The sequence below is a fragment of the Brassica oleracea genome, chromosome C8, assembly GCF_000695525.1.
Source record: "Brassica oleracea var. oleracea cultivar TO1000 chromosome C8, BOL, whole genome shotgun sequence".
Classification (NCBI taxonomy): domain Eukaryota; kingdom Viridiplantae; phylum Streptophyta; class Magnoliopsida; order Brassicales; family Brassicaceae; genus Brassica; species Brassica oleracea.
This window is the reverse complement of record NC_027755.1, coordinates 30,072,705-30,090,531: the sequence shown is the minus strand read 5'-3', so window position 1 is coordinate 30,090,531 and position 17,827 is coordinate 30,072,705. Positions and strand designations below refer to the sequence as shown.

Here is a 17,827-nt window from a genome sequence, read left to right as displayed (position 1 = left end):
ATATATATATATATATATATATATATTAATCTTAATAATTAATTAAATTAGACTTTTTACTTATATAATTTTTGTAATCATTTGTATTTTGTCATAGCAAAATTTTTAAACTATGGATCATAAAATTTGAATGTGAGACTCTTAACAGTTTTAGTAATTTATAGCCGTTTGTAAAAATTCAAAATATAACATATACATAAAAATCTAAATTTTTATTATATGGTTATTGTGGTTGTTTAATTTATTTAATAGTTTAAAATTAAACAAATATGGTAGAAGATACACTATTTTTTTTATCAAATCTTTATTAATGAAAATCATTAATTGTCATATATACTTTAGCCACATTAGGCAATTCCGTAAATTTTATTTAAGGAAATAATAAAATACATTAATGATGAATTTATTGTTAGTTTAATAAAAAATTTATTATATAATTAGATGAACCAACATATTTCTCTAATGATTCTAAGAATCATCCTAGTGATGACATGTGGCTACAAAAAGAAGTTGGTAATGCTTCTCAAATAATATATAGGGGATATATAAAAGACATTTCAAATCCAATTTGGTTCCAATTTTTCAAGTAATTTCGGATAATATGGAAAAAAACATCGATAATTCAAATTGTTTAGTTAAAAAAAAATAGAATTCAAATAATTTTTATTTATTGGATAAAAATATTCAGGTGATTCATTTTTTGTAATTTGGTTTATAAATAATATTTTTAGAATATTTAATTATTAAGAAATTAAATATAATTAATATTTTTAAGTATATAATTTGTATTTTAAAAATTCGGATACCCATTCGACTCTCGGTTTGGTTGCAATTTTTTGATATAAGATCTATTCGATTATTTATAAAATCTGTTTGGTTATTTATGAAATTCAATTTGGTTTAATTTTCTTAGTTCAGTAATTCGATTCCAGATAAATATGTCTAGTCCTAGTTTGCATTTTCAAGAGATTTTATGGATAAGATTCAACGAAACGTAAGAGATGTTCAGTCAAAGCCTTGAAATACCACAAAAGATTAAAATTTTCAGACATTGTAACACTTGGGGAATGTTGTTGTGTATGTCATCCAAACAAAGCAAATTTTAAACGTAGGTATCGATCAGAGACTTCCTCATCTCATCGACAATGGAGCTGGGTTGGGCTTCTCTTAGCTTGAAGATGCTGTCTATAACAGAGAGCTCTGTAGCGGTTGTGTCTGACCCGCAGAAAGCAGTCCAGTCATTAACCGTCATACCAGCACCTATGACTTCACTACCACGGTTCACGGTTCCGGCAACTAGAGGGACTTGAAGAAGTGTTGATAGTTCGTCCAAGTCTTCCACTGAGGTGTGAGGATGGACCTATTTGAGAAGAAAGACATCAGTGGTGAGATACGAATGTTAAATTCATTAGTGTTCTAAGGGATGGTCTAAGTATTGTTGTTCTCTTACAATGCCACCTCTGTTGGACAAGGCACAGTTACTGCCAACAAGGATGTTGCCAGCAATTGTCTGACGGAAAACTTCAACACCAAGAACATCTGCTATTATCTCCTCAGTTTCCTGTCAAACCAAACCAACTGGAATAAGTACAACAACTCCAATAACATGCCAAGATGTAAATTCATTGAAACCGCATATGCAGTAATTAGTTAGTTTTTCATCATTTATTGACAGTCAGCAGATATGTACAGCCAAGCAGTTTTACAAGAGTAATATAGCAGGAGACTGATCTTCACCTTGTCAAGATCGGTGTGAGCAAGCGCAACATGGTCATTGCAGGCAATGCAATTTCCAAGAGCAGACAGACGTTCCTCGATTCGCTGGACCACAACTGAATCAGGTAAACTGTTCCTCAAGTGCTGAAGCTCTGTCAGAAGGGAACAAAAAAAACATAAGTTAAAATTCAGGAGATGCAACCATACAAAAGACTACATAAACAATATATAATATCTCCATATCAAAACAACAAAAGACTCGCAGCATATAATACAACGTTACAGATTCCTCAATGAAATAGTAAATGGACGAGAGAATATAATCTTCACCAAAAGAATATTTAGATATAAGAGCCACCTCATCAGTTTAAACAGTGATAGGCAATGCAAATGCTTCAGCCAAGACATTCAGAAAAATCTCTAAATATTTGTTAACAGGGTCATGTTTCTATCAGGAATCTAAAGAGCAGTTCTTAATTGCGCTAAGAAACGGACTGTTGTAGCAAGATTGTACCTTGGTCAGTAGTTGTGTGGGGCACAAGGAGGCCATTCTTGTTTCCTATATACACCGAGAAAGAAAAAAAGAAACCATCTTTAATTGAAGAAAGATTAGAAAAAAAAACAAAGGTGAAGAGTGGAAAGCTAACCAGCACAAAGACGGCCAATAATCCGTGTTCCACCAAGAGAGGTCTTAACGATAGGGATAACATCAGCTAACTCCGACTCAAAAGCACTATTCTCAAACATAAACACCAAAACTGATGTAAAGCTACAAAGAGAGAGAGAGAGAGAGAGAGAGAGAGAGAGAGAGAGAGAGAGGTGTGCAAAGCAAAACCTGTAAAAGTTCTCAGAGCCTCCAATAGCGACTAAGCAATAGGCGTTAGTGAGTTTGGAGAATACTCCAACTTCACAGTTGTTCTCAAACTGAAGACCTGCCAATTATTTTTATTAACCCCACTTAGAAAGAAAGAGATCCCCACAAAGGAGTAAAAGCAGGGCTCTGCAGAAAACTTACGAGTGGCCATGAGGAACAGAAAGCTACCAACTTTGATAACTTACACCTGCGTATAAACAAAGAAAAAGATAAATCTTTATCATCAAGAAACGGGATGTAACAGAACCGGCGAAATTAGGGTTTCCAGAAATACTAAAAAGACTTGGGTTTGAAATCAATTAGGTTTACAAATCCGAAGGAGCTTACGAGGAAAGAATCGGGAAGGAGACGCAAGACAAAGCGGCGACGCAGAGGCTGGGTGGGGGTCCTAATTTAAAGGATGCTCCAATTATTAGAAAAAAATCAATTACTATCGTTTTTTTGTTTCAAGTCCCTGGAGAAAATGTAAAGTTGCAAGTCTGGCCAGTAGACTCTGCTATAAATTATAACTAGATGTGGAATATTAATTGTATAATCTTATCTTTTCTGGTTTATCCCCCTTCTGTTAATTTTAGAAACAAAACTTTGATGTTTATTGATAGATGACTATCATGACTTGTTAGAGTTTCTCTCTTTAGTATATCTATGCATTCCTCTCCTACTTAGACCATGATTAACCCGGGGTTTTTAGAGAGGAGTTCTTAGCGGAAGTTAAAAAACTGTTTCTTAATTTTTAACTAAAAAAGCTAAGAACCGTTTCTTAAAGTCTTTATTTAAGAACCGGTTCTTAGTTTTTTTAGTTAAAAGTTAAGAAACAGTTTCTTAACTTTCGCTAAGAACTTCATCCTAAAAACTCCTGATTAATCATGCTCTTAGACTGCTATTTCTAAATTTACTTTCAATTCTTCTACCATGTTTAGATATCTAAACTACTCAGTTCAGAAAATATTTTAAATTAAAATATCATAAATACTGAAACCATAGAAGGAGATTATGTTGTTTCTAAATATATGTATGTATTTGTCGTGTCTTCATTTTCTTTTATCTCCAAATCGCACATGATTTGAAAATAAGTAGATTAAAAATAAATCTATGAAAGTTTTTAATAATGGTACCGACTGTTTATTACCTTGGTTGAATGAAAAACATGAAGAAGCAGAAGTTGTGAATGATGATGAAACTTCCTCCAATTCTTGTTTTTTTCATAGCTCATCAAAGAGATGTAGAAGTTCATCATTTTTTTATACACAATCAATCACACTCTTACTTGAGATTTATGTTATCTGTTTTGAGAGAGAATCAGAAGTAGAATAAAGAAATGAAATATTTACAAAATCGCATCCCTAATTCAAATAACAATAAGATAAAAAAAATTATGAAACATTTATCTAATTTATTAAAAATAAATATAGTATAAGAGCAACCTTTTTAATTATTAAATTTAACTAAACAGTATAGACACACATTCATCAAATTTATATCTTTGACCCAGATTTTTATTTTATCTTCTGTGTGAGTTAGTGAAATTTAAACTGCTTGTTTTATATTTTTATTTTTATTTTGAACAAAAACAAATATAATTTTTTTTCTAAAAGGCTTAACTAAAACTATAAAATTCTCAACAGACAACCTTAAACTCTATTTAATCCAATAATAAAGTAACCACTTTTTACCAGCTGCAGTTGCATTTTAAATTTTATATCAAAAAATGCAAAAACTTATATAACAAAGTTTTGAAATGATAGAAAGTAGGAAAGAGTATAAGAAAAAATAAGTATGACTTGGATGCACATTTAATTTTTTTCATAGATATTACTCCTTCCGTATCACTTTTTTTTTTGACATCTCCCTCCGTATAACTTTAAGTGATGTTTTATGAAAAAAAATCTATTTCATTTTAAATGATGTTTTCAAGTTTCCATGTGAAAAGTAAATGCAATTTTATGCTTTTGATTATTTGTATTCTGTAGTATGATTTTTTATTGGTTGAATTATTTGTACTTATTGTTTTTTTAATATAAACGAGAAAGATTGAATAAAATTTTATAATTTCTTAATCGGTGTGCAAAAACCTTATATTGTTTGTTTGCTTTTGAAACTTAGATATTATATTGTTGGAAGTAGGTGACAACATAAGGACTATAGACGTACTTCTAAATCTTTTGATAAACGTTTAACATCTTTAATTCATATTCGAATCAATATTTTAGAAAACATATATTTCAAAACCGACTCATGGTATAAAAATAAGATAAAAAATCACCCAAAAAATGAAAGTACGACTGACCAAAAAATCAATAACTTGGAAAACATGTACAGTGAAATCTCTATAAATTAATAATGTTGAGACTACACCAAAATTATAAAATTTTTTATTAATTTATAGAGATATTAATTTATCGATATACTAATTGAACCAAAAACTCGATTTTGGACTATAAAATTATATTATTTTATAGAAATTTTTAATGTATATTAATTTATAGAGGTTAATTTAAAGAGGTTATACTGTACTACAACATAACTTTATCACAGATTTTTGATTTTATGCTTTATATTTGTTTAAGAAATGAAAGATTCCAATCTTTTATGTTAGCTAAATTTTAGGTAATCTGGTGTAGCACATATGATTCTTTTAAGGAAACTGATATTTATTATGTATTTTGTAATTTCATTTATTAAAATTATTTATGGTTAAAAGTAAAAAAAAAAAATGAGTGGCATTCACTTGTAATTATAAAGGCGAGTTAAGGGTTAATTCCAAATTGTACTTTAATTTTAATAGTATAGATAATTAAGTCAAAAGGGTAATGCGAATATGAGTGTAATTTTAAAAACAATAATAATAATTCTCGATTTTTTCCTTACCTAGTTCAGTAAAATATATTAATAAATTTCAAACAAAATTTAAAACTCTAAAACTTAAAAACAAAACTTAAAATTTTCTAATTTTGTTTTAAGTTTTAGGAATAAAAATAACTAAATTGTGGATAACCTTTTCTATATCAAATTAATTTTTTTTGTAAGTTAAAATAAATATATTTAATTTTCATTCAAAATTGAGTTTTCTAAATTTTAAAAATTTTCACAAAATTTAGTTATTTTATTTCTACAAATTTGTTTTGAATTCAGGAAATTTTTAAATCCTTTGAAACTTATTAATATGTTTGATTAAAATAAGCATAATTATGTATTGAAATGAACACAACTTCAAAAGTTAATTAGATTTTAACTCGTACGTCCGTGCAGATATTTTTTCATTTTATAAATTTATTTGATATTATTACAAATGTTTTAAATATATAATTCCAGTTTTAGTATTGTATATTATGTAATTCTATAATATTATTGTTTATATTTCTTATTCATCATTATTAATATATAGTGATTCGTTTAATACATTTTACTTTGTTATTAATTTTTATTACTTACTAATATATTTTCAAATTAGGTACAATAAAGTAACAATATGAAATAATCAAATAAATAATTTCATTCAAAATATGTTATTTTTCTTTAATTTATACATTTTCCTATAATACATTTTTAAAATTTATTTATTTATATTATAGAAAACAAATACGTGTAAGATAATTTATATTTACATGTTGTGTTTAAAAATATACTTTAACATATATTATTTTAGTATTTTACAGAGTTTATAAGTAAAAATAGTTTTTTGTTTAAATAATATAACCTCATTATTTTAATAATTTTATACATAGCAGTATCTATCATATTATTTTAGTAAAATTTATTGATATATGATATTTTTGGATGGTATGATATTAAGTTTTCTTTTTATTTTTAACTAAGATTTCAAAATATTAGATTGTTTTAATTTTTACAGCATATATAGTTTAGTTTTTCGTGTTACATTTCAAAAAGTTATTTTTATTATCTATGATTTTATCTTTTGTAAAATTTGAAATATTATCATTTTGAGTTTGAATATTTATTTTTCAAACTTTATATTGTCAAGAAAACTTTGAAAAACTACATGAATTTTGAATATTTTTTGTTACTGCATTAATACATTATCTTATCAAAAATATTTGAATTTTTGGTAATATTTTCTAATTTTTTCTCAACAGATTTTTTTATAGCTAAGAAAAAATTATAATTAAAATTTGGGTTGTCATTCATATTTTAAATGAATTATTAAAATTTCATAGTTTTCTAATAACATATATTTTAAATTGTATATGAACTAAATATTATTGTATAATATTATATTTTTGTGTATATACATTTTAAACAATATATTGTTGAGAGTTTCAAAAAGAAAAAGAAGATAATATATAGTTGTAGATATAAAAGTTTCACATATGTTAATAAATTTATTTTTGTATAAAAAATTGTATAGTTTACGAATTTTAACTCATTTTAATGATGAGTGATAATTTATTTAAATGAAACAATTTTAATTTTTTTTGTCAATTTACCTATTTAATATAATTTTATCATATTTAATTCATGTAGCACTTCTATTGTTATATAATACAGAATATAATTATAGAATTTATAAAAAAAATAGTATATAATTTTTATTTTCTTGCTTTATAATAAAATTTTAGTTAATATTTATTTACAACAACATTATATTACTAATTACAAAAAAAAAATATGTTATTTTATAAAAATATGAAAAAATCTAAGTTTTGAAATATTAAAAAAATTAAGTTTTGTTTCTCAACAAATTTTGTTATAATTAAAAAAATAAAAATTTATAGTTAGTTTATTATTAATGTAAATAATCAAATATGTCATATTAACTAATTCTTTAAGTGGTCCTACTATGACTTGTTAATGGTAGATAAAAATAGGAATCTAAATTAATAGATTAGATGTATTAAATAGATTAATTAGCTGATCTATCAAATTAAATAATAAAAAATTAGGTATTAAAGAACTTAACAAAATTCAATTGGAGTACTTTTATTTTATAAAAAATTATGGTTATTATCTGTTATGACTTGTGGTCTTGAGCCTGAAAAAACTTTGATCTCTAGTGAAGATTTAGAAGTGTTAAGCCCATTGAATAAGGTCTAAGCCCATTATTACTGAGAAAAGTGAGAAGCTAAGCCCATATCTATTCAATTTTCTTAGAACGTCAGAAAACTTCTCGATTTCAAATATACATATGGAATGTATGATGAGCAAAGTCCCATTCAACTATTGCCCAATGCTTGTAAGTTGTAATCATGTCGGTAAATCCATATTTTATTTATCTTCTATAGTAGTTTACTTGTCTGATGCTAAATCTGTTTTTACATTTTAGAACACACGGAAAGACCAAAAAATAAAATAAGAAGAGATATATATTAGTTTTCTGTAGTTTTATTTCACAAACATCATAAAATAAATGAAATTGATGATAATGAGTGTCGGAATACTTTTTTTGGTCAATAACTAAAGCGCTCAAGACATGTTAGTTTGCAACTTTTACTTGATTACACTAAAACTTAATAAAATAACTAAAGTATACTAAAATACTAGGTTTAGAACCGCGCAATCGCGCGGGGTGAATGTTATATATAAAACTAATTTTTATACATTATTAATGATTTGTGCTCATTTACGTATCATGTATATAATTAAATTAGAGTAAGCACATAAATCAAAACAACATCTCTCGTTTATTTACGATATTTTTTTGGTAAATAAATCAAAACACTCATTTTATTTATTTTATATGGTATATAACTAAATCTCAATGATATGGACATAGATATATGATCTATTTTAATATAAATATTTATTATTGAGAATTCGTACTCATATGATAAATACAAAATTTTTAATTTTTCAATGCAAATTTCAAAATTAAAATATTAAGGTTTCAATACTTTTTGAATAAATTTTTTGAAATAAACATATTTTTATATTTTTATATGTTATATTTAAACTATATTAATATATAATATGAATCTAATCTATTAAAACAGAGTCCTATTTGAAATTACCGTGGCACATTTTTTTTGGACCTATTGAACATGTTGTGACTACGTATTAAAAACATACTCCATATCTCTTTAATAGATTAGATGTATATGACTTTCATTAAAAATACAATTATCATCTAATTCTTAGACTATTAGACTGGATTAATGTCAACATACCTCATAGTGACAATTATATGATTTAACCTAATTCATACACGATTTTTTTGAAATCAATTTCCAATTCATTCTTCTACAGTAAAACAACAATTCATTGTAGGCCACCACAGTGTTTGTGCATATCATCATCATCTATCAACAATCGCGATTTGTTCTGTAGAGTAAAAAAACCCTAGACAGCTTAGAGACGTCTTCTGAGTTTCTGGATTTCCTAAGAATCCAGACCTTACTCTTCCTGATCTTAACTATGATTGCAACAGGTTGGAGTCATCGATAGCGTCGAGATCATACATATTCATCACTAGAAGCATCATCCACTAATTACAACAATTCCCTTAGTAGCTGGATCAGACTGTGAACAATGAGATGCTTCCACTGTCGTCAAGTTGCAGAATGCAATAAAGTTAAACGGTGGAGGTGTTTTGATTTTTTTATCTTGGCTCTGCTGTGTTCGGTTCGTTGGTTTGTGTTTGGTTGGATCTCATAATAGGTAAATAGAAAAGTTACAGTTTTCTGATCAATCAAGTTGACCTAAAGAAGTTTAGTTGTTGAGGTAGTCGAGTTAGTAGAGAAATATGGTTTTGATCATCAGTTGTGGTGAGATTACCAGAAGGAATCTCCTTTAGAGTGGATTCGAAGTTTGATTAGTGATGAAAGCTGGTTTAGGAGGTGCTTAAGGCTGTTGAGTATTGAGCTCAGAACAAATATATATGATTGATAGTTTAGGAAAACCCAAGAAAAAATCGAGCTAAAGTTTTGGGTTTTTTTCTTTGTTCTTGATGTTTTCCTAAGAAGCAATAGAGAATGAGTGTTTTTTGTGTGCTAGAGAATGAAAGTCATTGACTTTATTACTAATGTACAACCTTGCTGCTGTCAATGTGAGTTTGTAGTGTCTTTATATATCTTTCCAATCTTTCCAATTATTGTTTTGTGCTTAATGGTGTGTGTTGTAATATATTACAGCAAGTTCGTGTAAAAAATGAGTGAAAACAAATTTGGCTCTCTAGAAGATTTGGTGAAAAAATTGAGTAAAGGTACTGTTCAAGAAAGGTTCATGATGGCTATTAGTATTTAAAATTTTAGGATAGTAAGGAGTCTATATCAGTATGGAAAACTTAAAAAAATTGAAAATCAATTTTGTTTGAACTCTTATATACAGCTTTGTAGTGGGTTATTGCCCAAAGCTAGACATGAGCTCCTCAAGGATTGACAAGCATGCTCTGTTTGAGCAAGCTCGCAAAAACATATGCAGTTCCAAATGCAACGGCCTACTGCTTAAAAGTTTCTTGCGGATTGTTTCATATGGGAAGTTTTTACAACAAAAAAGATCCAGAGGAAGTCATGCATGCAACATATCAGTAGCCTCAAAAGATTAAAGTAATTGTACATCATTTGTTAATAACAGATGTATAGGTGAGTTACAGGACCCCACTGTTCATCAGTGGGGAGGTCTCACAACAATTCACACTTCTTGATTGCTATTTGTTTGTAAAATTTTCCAAAAGTTTCAAAATGTAAATTTATACGAGGTTGCAATATTCTTTTGATATTCTAGCATTTTCTGTTTTTTTTTCTTTAAGCTCTTTTGACTACGGATCAACAAAATTTACAAGTGTAAAACGTGAGTTTATCTTCAAAATTTTATAAAAAACTAATATGTATGTATTCAAAACATTATTAAATTATATATATGAAAACGATTGTTTCTATGATAAAACATTTTAAACTATTAAACAAATATGTAAAAATATTTCAAAAACATGTATAGTATTAACTTATACATATTACATATAAATTTGTCTGATAAAAAAAATTTGACACGAAAAGTGTGTACAAAAAAGTTCAAAATGATACAAAACCAAAATAACAAAACCTAAACCTAAACCAAACCTAAATTCATAAATAACTGAACAATTTCTATATTTCTTGAACCAAAAATCAAAATCCACAACGGAACCGGTGCCAAATCAAAAAATAAAACAAATAATTTTAACACGAACCGAATTTTATAAAATATCATCAGATCATAAAAAAATTATTTAAAAACATAAACTAGAAATATAAATACCCCGCGCAACCGCGCAGATCAGAATCTAGTGTCTATTAAATGAGACTTTATATTCATACGATTTTATGATCATTTGTATTTTGTTATTACAAAAAAAATTAAATTATTGATCACAAAATTTTTGTGTGAGACATTTAATATTTTTAGTAATCTATAGTTATTTTAAAAATTCAAAATATAATATATAAGAAAAAATTTAATTTTTTTATTATAAGGTTAATGTGATTGTTTAATATATTTTAATAATATAAACTTTTTAAAAAAGAGGTAAGATACAAAAATTGTTATCATATATTTATTATTCACAATTATTAATTGTCATATATATGTTAATCATATTAGGTAATTCCACAGTTTTTATTTAAGAAAAGTGCGAGAATATACTTTTGTACACTAATAGTCTATTTGATAGTTAGTTATAATATATGTTAAGATGAACCAACCTATTTTCTAAGAATTCTGAATTTCATTCTCATGATGATACGTGGCTACAAAAAAATGTTATAATGTTTCTCAATTAATATATAAGGGATTAGTATAGCTGAGATCAGAATATCGTTTAATAAGAATGCTCCAAGAATCAACAATTTTTTTTTTAGGAATCGACAAATTTTCTCATTGATGTTTCCACAAAAAAAGATATGACGAGGAATACTCTCTCTCCTGAGTTTTCTCTCCAACCTCTCTCCTAGGGTTTCCGCGACTCAAGCTCTCTTTCCGGCGGCCGCCTCCTTCGCTTCGCGGCCGCCGGACCCGTCGTTCGTCTCCTTTTCCTGCTGTTCCGCTTCTCCTCTGTTATCTCTGTTTTCTGCGATTGAGGGAGATATCTGCTTGGTTCTCAGATCTGAACTTCCAAAAGTAGATCTGGGTTTGTGGTGGCCGTGGATGGCTTGAGGACGGCTCCTCCCTGCTCTGCGTTCAACCTCTGTCTGCCTAGGTGGTTCTGGTCATTTTCCCGAGTTTCAGGTTAGCCTCTCCGAGACTGGTGATGTTGCAGCGCCGGCTTGCTCCTCCTCGGTCTTGTATTCCCCCGGTGTGGCATATGTGGGAGTGCGAGCAGTCGAGTGGAGTTGGGGTGTTTTGTTCGCCGGACTTGGTAAGCTTATTGCCCCTCTGTCTTGTTTGTGGTGTTCTATTGTGTTCTCCGATGGTGCAGTGCGTGGGGTCCTTCGGTGGCGGAGGCGTCGGTCCGCCTCTCCGTGTTCCCTGGTGGCGGCGCGTTAGGGTTTGAGTTCCTCCGTTCTCGCTTTTGCTCCGGCTTGGCTCCGGTTATGTTCTCTGCTCTCCACAGACTTTGGTGGTGGTCGGCGTTAGTGGCCTGCTCCGTCACTTTCTCTTCTCAAATAATCTCAACAGCTTTGTCGTTGTGGCTTCTGGGTGTTACCGATTTGAGCGGGTTGCGTGGTGCGACAATTGGACAGCGGTTTCAGAGTCCTGCTATGGTTTTGTCTCCTCCGGAGGGTTGTCCAATCTCCGATCTGTCTCTCTATATGACTGGCGGTTAGATGGGTGTACACGGTCACGGTGGGATGCAATGGAGGCGGTAATCTCCGGTGTATTCCACTGAACGACGGCATCGTCGGTTTACGGCTTCTCCTCGTGTCGTCGGTGGTTTCTTTTATCTCTGCTTGTTTTGGACCCGTGTTCTGATTCTTCGTCTGGGAGCGCTCTGGGTACTTATAGGAAGCTGTAGGAGCCGTTGCATTCAGGGTTTGAGGGCGCCCTTCTCTCGGTAGCTCACGGCAACGTGTAGGTTTCTCATGTAGTTCTCGGGTTTGATAGGTTTGAGCCCGTCTCGTTGTTAATCTTGTAATTCCCTTAGAGTTGTGATGTTCATTGTCTCTGGCTTTGCTGTTGTTCGTAGTTTGTTCTTGTGTTTTGTTGTCTTTATTGTTTTCTGCTACTAGTTTCTCTGTATCTTCTGTCAAAAATTGAAAATTGGTATAATATTTAACATTTTACCAAAAAAAAAAAAAAGATACGACGAAAAACTTGTTTGCCTAAAAATATAGTGCTCGAACGTGATGGCATTCGACTTTTCCACATTTGGAACTGAAGCTCATCGTGGACTTTTCTTCTTTTATCTTAAGTCGGAGACGCATGGCATGGAGATAGAGGTGGCGGCGAATTTGGGCGAACCGTTGTTTTGTAGAGAGAAAGGGAGAGCAATTCTCTCTATTCCTCCCTCTTTTATTTTCCTCTAAGCTTTCTTACGAGAACGTTAACTTTTGTGAATCGTAGTCACTAATCTTTCCCATTAATATTGTCACATATAGAAAATCATCCGCAAATGAACGAACCCTAATAAGATGTTATCAGACGTACAATACGAGGATGTCGGCCATTCTACTGAATTCATATATATCATAAACTAAACTGTAGTATTGATAGAACACGACACAAATTGACCCCACAATGACCATCTACGATAATGTTAAGTTTCACAAATACCTAGTACATAAATAATCGTTCGTTTTCTTCTTTTTTTTTTCAACGCGTCGGCCGAATTATGTTGCACGATGTAAAGAATAACATACGTGCCGGACTATGACACTACCCTCTCCGACCTCTAATCAAATATATTTAATTTCGCATAGATAGTTATAAAATATCTTAGAAATAGAAAAAACAAACATGCATATTATTAGTTTATGAAATAGAGGGAATACTATTTAATAACAACTCCTACATACAAAATAAATTTTTTGTTTTGCCTAAGTATAAATGTTGTTATTTTTACAGTTTTTTTCTTTTTTTTTTGAACCCTTTTAAACATTATAGGGGTCACGGGTCACCACAGAAATGTTTTCTCGATTTCGTTCAGTGCATATTCTTGTTATTAGTCTGGTTGCTAGCCAACAAAAAAAAAAGAATCGTAGCAGATTTGGAGATCACCAATTACAGTGATCTCTATATATGGTAGAGGTGATAAAAGGTTGGAGTCATTGTGGAGAGAAATTGAAGGTTGGAAGACATAAGTTTTGATAATTGACTACTAAACAATTGTTATATAAACCATATATTTGATGTTTGGCTCTTACTTAGAGCATCTGCCGCGATAAGAATTCTCTTTTGAGTTTTTCAATTATAAAATAATATTATTTCTTATATTTTCTTAATGATTAAATTTCAATTTAAGAATCATTTTAAAATAAATACATGGTAAGAGAGTTTATGGCTAGTATCATACATAGTACATACAATTACAAGCTCTCGCATTCGAGATATGATTTCTGTTTATCTCATTTTCTTTTTCTTTATGTTATTTATTCCTATACTAGCAACACCCTTGTGGTTGTGGGTGATCTTAGTTTCCCATGCGAGATCATCTGAGCTACAGCAATCATAGAGGAAGGACATGTGTTGCATATTTTCTCATGTGTCTTTAATATATCTCTTCAAATACACACGTCCAAAATAACATAAAATGTGTGGTGCACTACTACACGTAAAATAATTACTACCGTCACTGCTATACTAGCTAGAGATAGATGGTCAGTCCGCATGAACTCACGAGGTTACTAAGACACTTTACTATATTAAGCAAATGTTAAGTATACATATATATCTCCACCGTGTGCATGTGGTATCACAAATTCACAACAGTGATGGATTTAGGAATAAAGACGTAATCTGCATGCGTGAGGTATATTTCATCCCCTTGAGTTAACCCCATGTCCCCAGATGTTTAACTTACTATTAATTTCACCACCATTTGCTTAAGACCTTGTTTTTTTTTATAACTCTGGTATCTGGGCAGCCACATTCCCAACTATCCCCGAAAGAGGTCCAACACCCCAACGGAAGGGATGTTAAATCCGTTGTGATCAAGGCTCGAACCCGGGTGGCGGACAGTACAACTGTACATACTTTACCACCAAGCTACGAGCGCTTGCTTAAGACCTTGTTTTTTTTTATAACTCTGGTATCTGGGCAGCCACATTCCCAACTATCCCCGAAAGAGGTCCAACACCCCAACGGAAGGGATGTTAAATCCGTTGTGATCAAGGCTCGAACCCGGGTGGCGGACAGTACAACTGTACATACTTTACCACCAAGCTACGAGCGCTTGCTTAAGACCTTGTTATACTGTGGTTCTTAATTATTGTAACGAATGATTGTTATGATTTATTATTTTTTTTTTTTTTGAAAAGGCTTTCAGTTATTATTTTTATTTCCCTCGAAGAATGATATGAAGTGTCACATACTATGTCAAAATCACTTGAGTTTTGGACGTCAACGATGATAAAATCATAGAATTATGATAAAGAAACGTTGTGGCGCCGCGTATAATATATTATGAAAATTTAAATTGTTTTGTGAGATATTGCCAAGTAGAGCTGGCTTTGCTGTCCTCTCTTTGTGTAGTTCACGTTCGCGGTGCTCTCTCAGCCGCCAAATTTTATATTACCTAAAATACCCCCACCACCCGAGAGCTGATCCACTGCGCCACACTCTATCTCTTCAACTCTGCACGAGCACCATACCATGTCATCAGATCCTATGTGGGAACCCTCTCACTCATCACGTGGGGCCATGTGGTTGGGAATTTAGCTAAACAAAACATGAATGATGGTTGCAGAAACCTGAGTTTTTTATAATACTATTATAATTTTACAATGTGACAATATATTTTTGTTACAAGTCAGAAAAAATAATTGGTAAATATTGATATATTTATTTACAATGAATCTCAAAGAATTAGTTCACAAATTGCTACCATATTTGCAATTTACATCAAAGAAATTATATGATTACCGCAGAGAAGTAAAAAAAAAAACTAAAAAAAAAAAGTCGAAACCCTATCTTCTTTCGCAAGAAGTCGCCGTCTACTCAGATCTAGTTTTCCCCCGGCGTTCGGTGGCGCGAGGCTCCATCTTCACGTATGTGTCTCTCTATGTTTGCTGTCGTTCTGTCCCTCTTGGTTCGCTTCGATATGCGCGATGTTCTGGGTTTTAGTTTGGCTCTTGTGATTGCTCTGCTGCAGAGGGTTGCGTCTCCGGCGGTTTCTCTATTCCTCTGGCTCTTCGGCGAGAAGATCGAGCAAAGGATGTGTGCTGCAGTCGGTTTTTTGGGTTTGGATTTAGATCGTTTTCTCCTCAGATCTAGTCCGATTCTTCTGCTCATGAGGAGGAGGTTCGGTTTGCCTCTTCTAAGACTATGGTGGGTCTCTGCTTCTGGTCTTGGGTGTCATTTGGCTCGGGTTGGTGCTTCTCGGTTCTCGTCGGTGTCATCGGGCGCTGGTTCTCCTTTCCCTAGCCTGAGTGTGTACCGGTGGGTCTCTTTACCACGGTAGTGTGCCTTGTGCTTTGAGTTCGCAGGTGGGTTGGTGCTCGAGCACAGTCAAGGTTCACGTAGGTCTTTGCTTGCGGTTTAAAGGGTGGTCGTTTATGCCTCCTCAGTGGCCTCATGCCTCTACCTCTTCACTTAGAATCTTCTCTTCACGGTTCCTTGGTTAGGTGTCAGCCCTGGTTCTTCTTGTTGTCTTTGCAGGTGCAAGCAACGGATTCTAGCAGCTCTGGAATTAGCTTGTTGGTTCTCAACGGCTTCAGGCGTGCCAACGGTTCTTGTCATTGACCGCTTCTCGCGTGCCTAGTCTTCGTACACATCCCAACATCACTGTGGTTCGCTTGAGCTTTGGTGGTGGTGTGTGATTCATTTTAGTGCAGGTTTGGGGCTAATGGTCAAGGAGTGGGGGGGGAGGTGTCAGCCTGTTTTGCTTGGTCCGACATTGTGTACAGGCCGTCTACGAGTTGAATAATTGCTCGGCCTAGCTGATGCATGTGTGCTTGACCTCTTCCGTTTCTGTCTGTTCGTGTGGGCATGGGCTAGGAGGTACTCCACGAGCTGTTCTCGGCTGAGCTGATATCTTTAAGAGCGGATCATCGGGGAGGCCAAAATTACCGGGTTTCGTCTCTCGGTTTAACTTAGTTTAGCCTTTTGCGGCAAGTGTAGGTGTCATTTAAGTCTCGCCTCAGGATAGTTGTTTTGGTTTGTAGTGTCTGCCCGGTTTAGGCTAGATCGAGTTTCTGTTTAGATTTTTGTTTTGTTTTTTCTGCTTCTTGTTATCTCCTGCATTTCTGTCAAAAATTGAAAAATTTTGTAATAATATCTTTACATTTTTACCAAAAAAAAAGTAAAACTATTTACGACTAAAGATTTCTCAAATAAATAATCACAACAAATCAAATAAATAATCACAACAAATATGCGACACATATAGCATTACTAAATAATACTACAGTGTGATCTTTGTGTTTATTAATGAGTAATTTGAACAAAATTGCATGGTGGTTATGGATCATTTGCTATCGGGAATCCACAACAAACTAATCATTCATCAATTTTTAATTCTACTGGAAAACCAAATAATATCAAACATTAAATATCCCTGAAAACTAATCAGAATTATGGAAACAATGAATAATTTGACTAAAAAATTGGGTTTCAGCTTTTTCTAAAACTTTGGGTACAGCCAATTTGAACAATACCACAACCACCATGAACAACCAATTTGAAGTTTTTAATGTTCTCAAAATCGATTTACCCTTCTTCTTTTTCCATTCTTGTGAACTAAACACAACATATCTCTCACTTTCTCTCCACAATGAGCTAAAAAAACCCAAGATTTTGATTCTAAATTTTTTATGGTTCATAGAGTCATAGAAGCTAACGATTCTGGGTGGGTTACTTTCGTTTGTGATTCTGTGTGCTTGGAGAAGCCTTATGTATGCTAAGGAACTTATCTCACCAATTTAAGGTATGACATCGAGTTTTTTTCCAGATCTGTTCGTCAGACGACTTACTTGGGAAGTCGTCTGGCTGTAGACAACTTACCTGGAAGTCGTCTGGTCAACGCAGAGGTTATTTTTGCAATTGACTCTGAAATCTGTAACCTGAGACGACTGAAAGTTAAGTCGTCTACTATTGTTTGGTTTCAAAAAAATTTCCAAAGAACCTAGACGACTTACATTTCAGTCGTCATAGGTTAGTTTTGCATTTGACTGGATTATTTCAGAAGTTTGACTTTTCTGGACGACTTACATT

At 31.9% G+C, this 17,827-nt stretch overlaps 1 protein-coding gene across 2 annotated transcripts; it reads right to left on the bottom strand.

The window, feature by feature from the left end:
• Positions 1–1,002: 1,002 nt before the first annotated feature.
• Positions 1,003–2,983, bottom strand: LOC106309778 (eukaryotic translation initiation factor 6-2). 2 transcript variants are annotated; one of them, XM_013746910.1, is made up of 8 exons: positions 2,918–2,983; positions 2,732–2,777; positions 2,536–2,648; positions 2,364–2,505; positions 2,231–2,275; positions 1,738–1,868; positions 1,451–1,561; positions 1,003–1,360 (listed from the first exon to the last, which is right to left on the bottom strand). In XM_013746910.1, exons 2-8 carry the CDS (start codon positions 2,739–2,741, stop codon positions 1,103–1,105), a joined length of 810 nt encoding a protein of 269 aa, XP_013602364.1. In that variant the 5' UTR covers positions 2,742–2,777; positions 2,918–2,983; the 3' UTR covers positions 1,003–1,102. The 2 variants fall into 2 exon arrangements, with proteins under 2 accessions (XP_013602364.1, XP_013602365.1); XM_013746911.1 differs by having other exon boundaries at positions 2,364–2,449; positions 2,552–2,648.
• Positions 2,984–17,827: the final 14,844 nt, after the last annotated feature.

Coding starts and splice junctions, on each gene's coding strand:
- LOC106309778 (XM_013746910.1), bottom strand. Junction 2,276..2,363: donor TATTGGCCGTCTTTGTGCTG/GTTAGCTTTCCA, acceptor CGGTGTATATAG/GAAACAAGAATGGCCTCCTT. Junction 1,869..2,230: donor CCACACAACTACTGACCAAG/GTACAATCTTGC, acceptor CCCTTCTGACAG/AGCTTCAGCACTTGAGGAAC.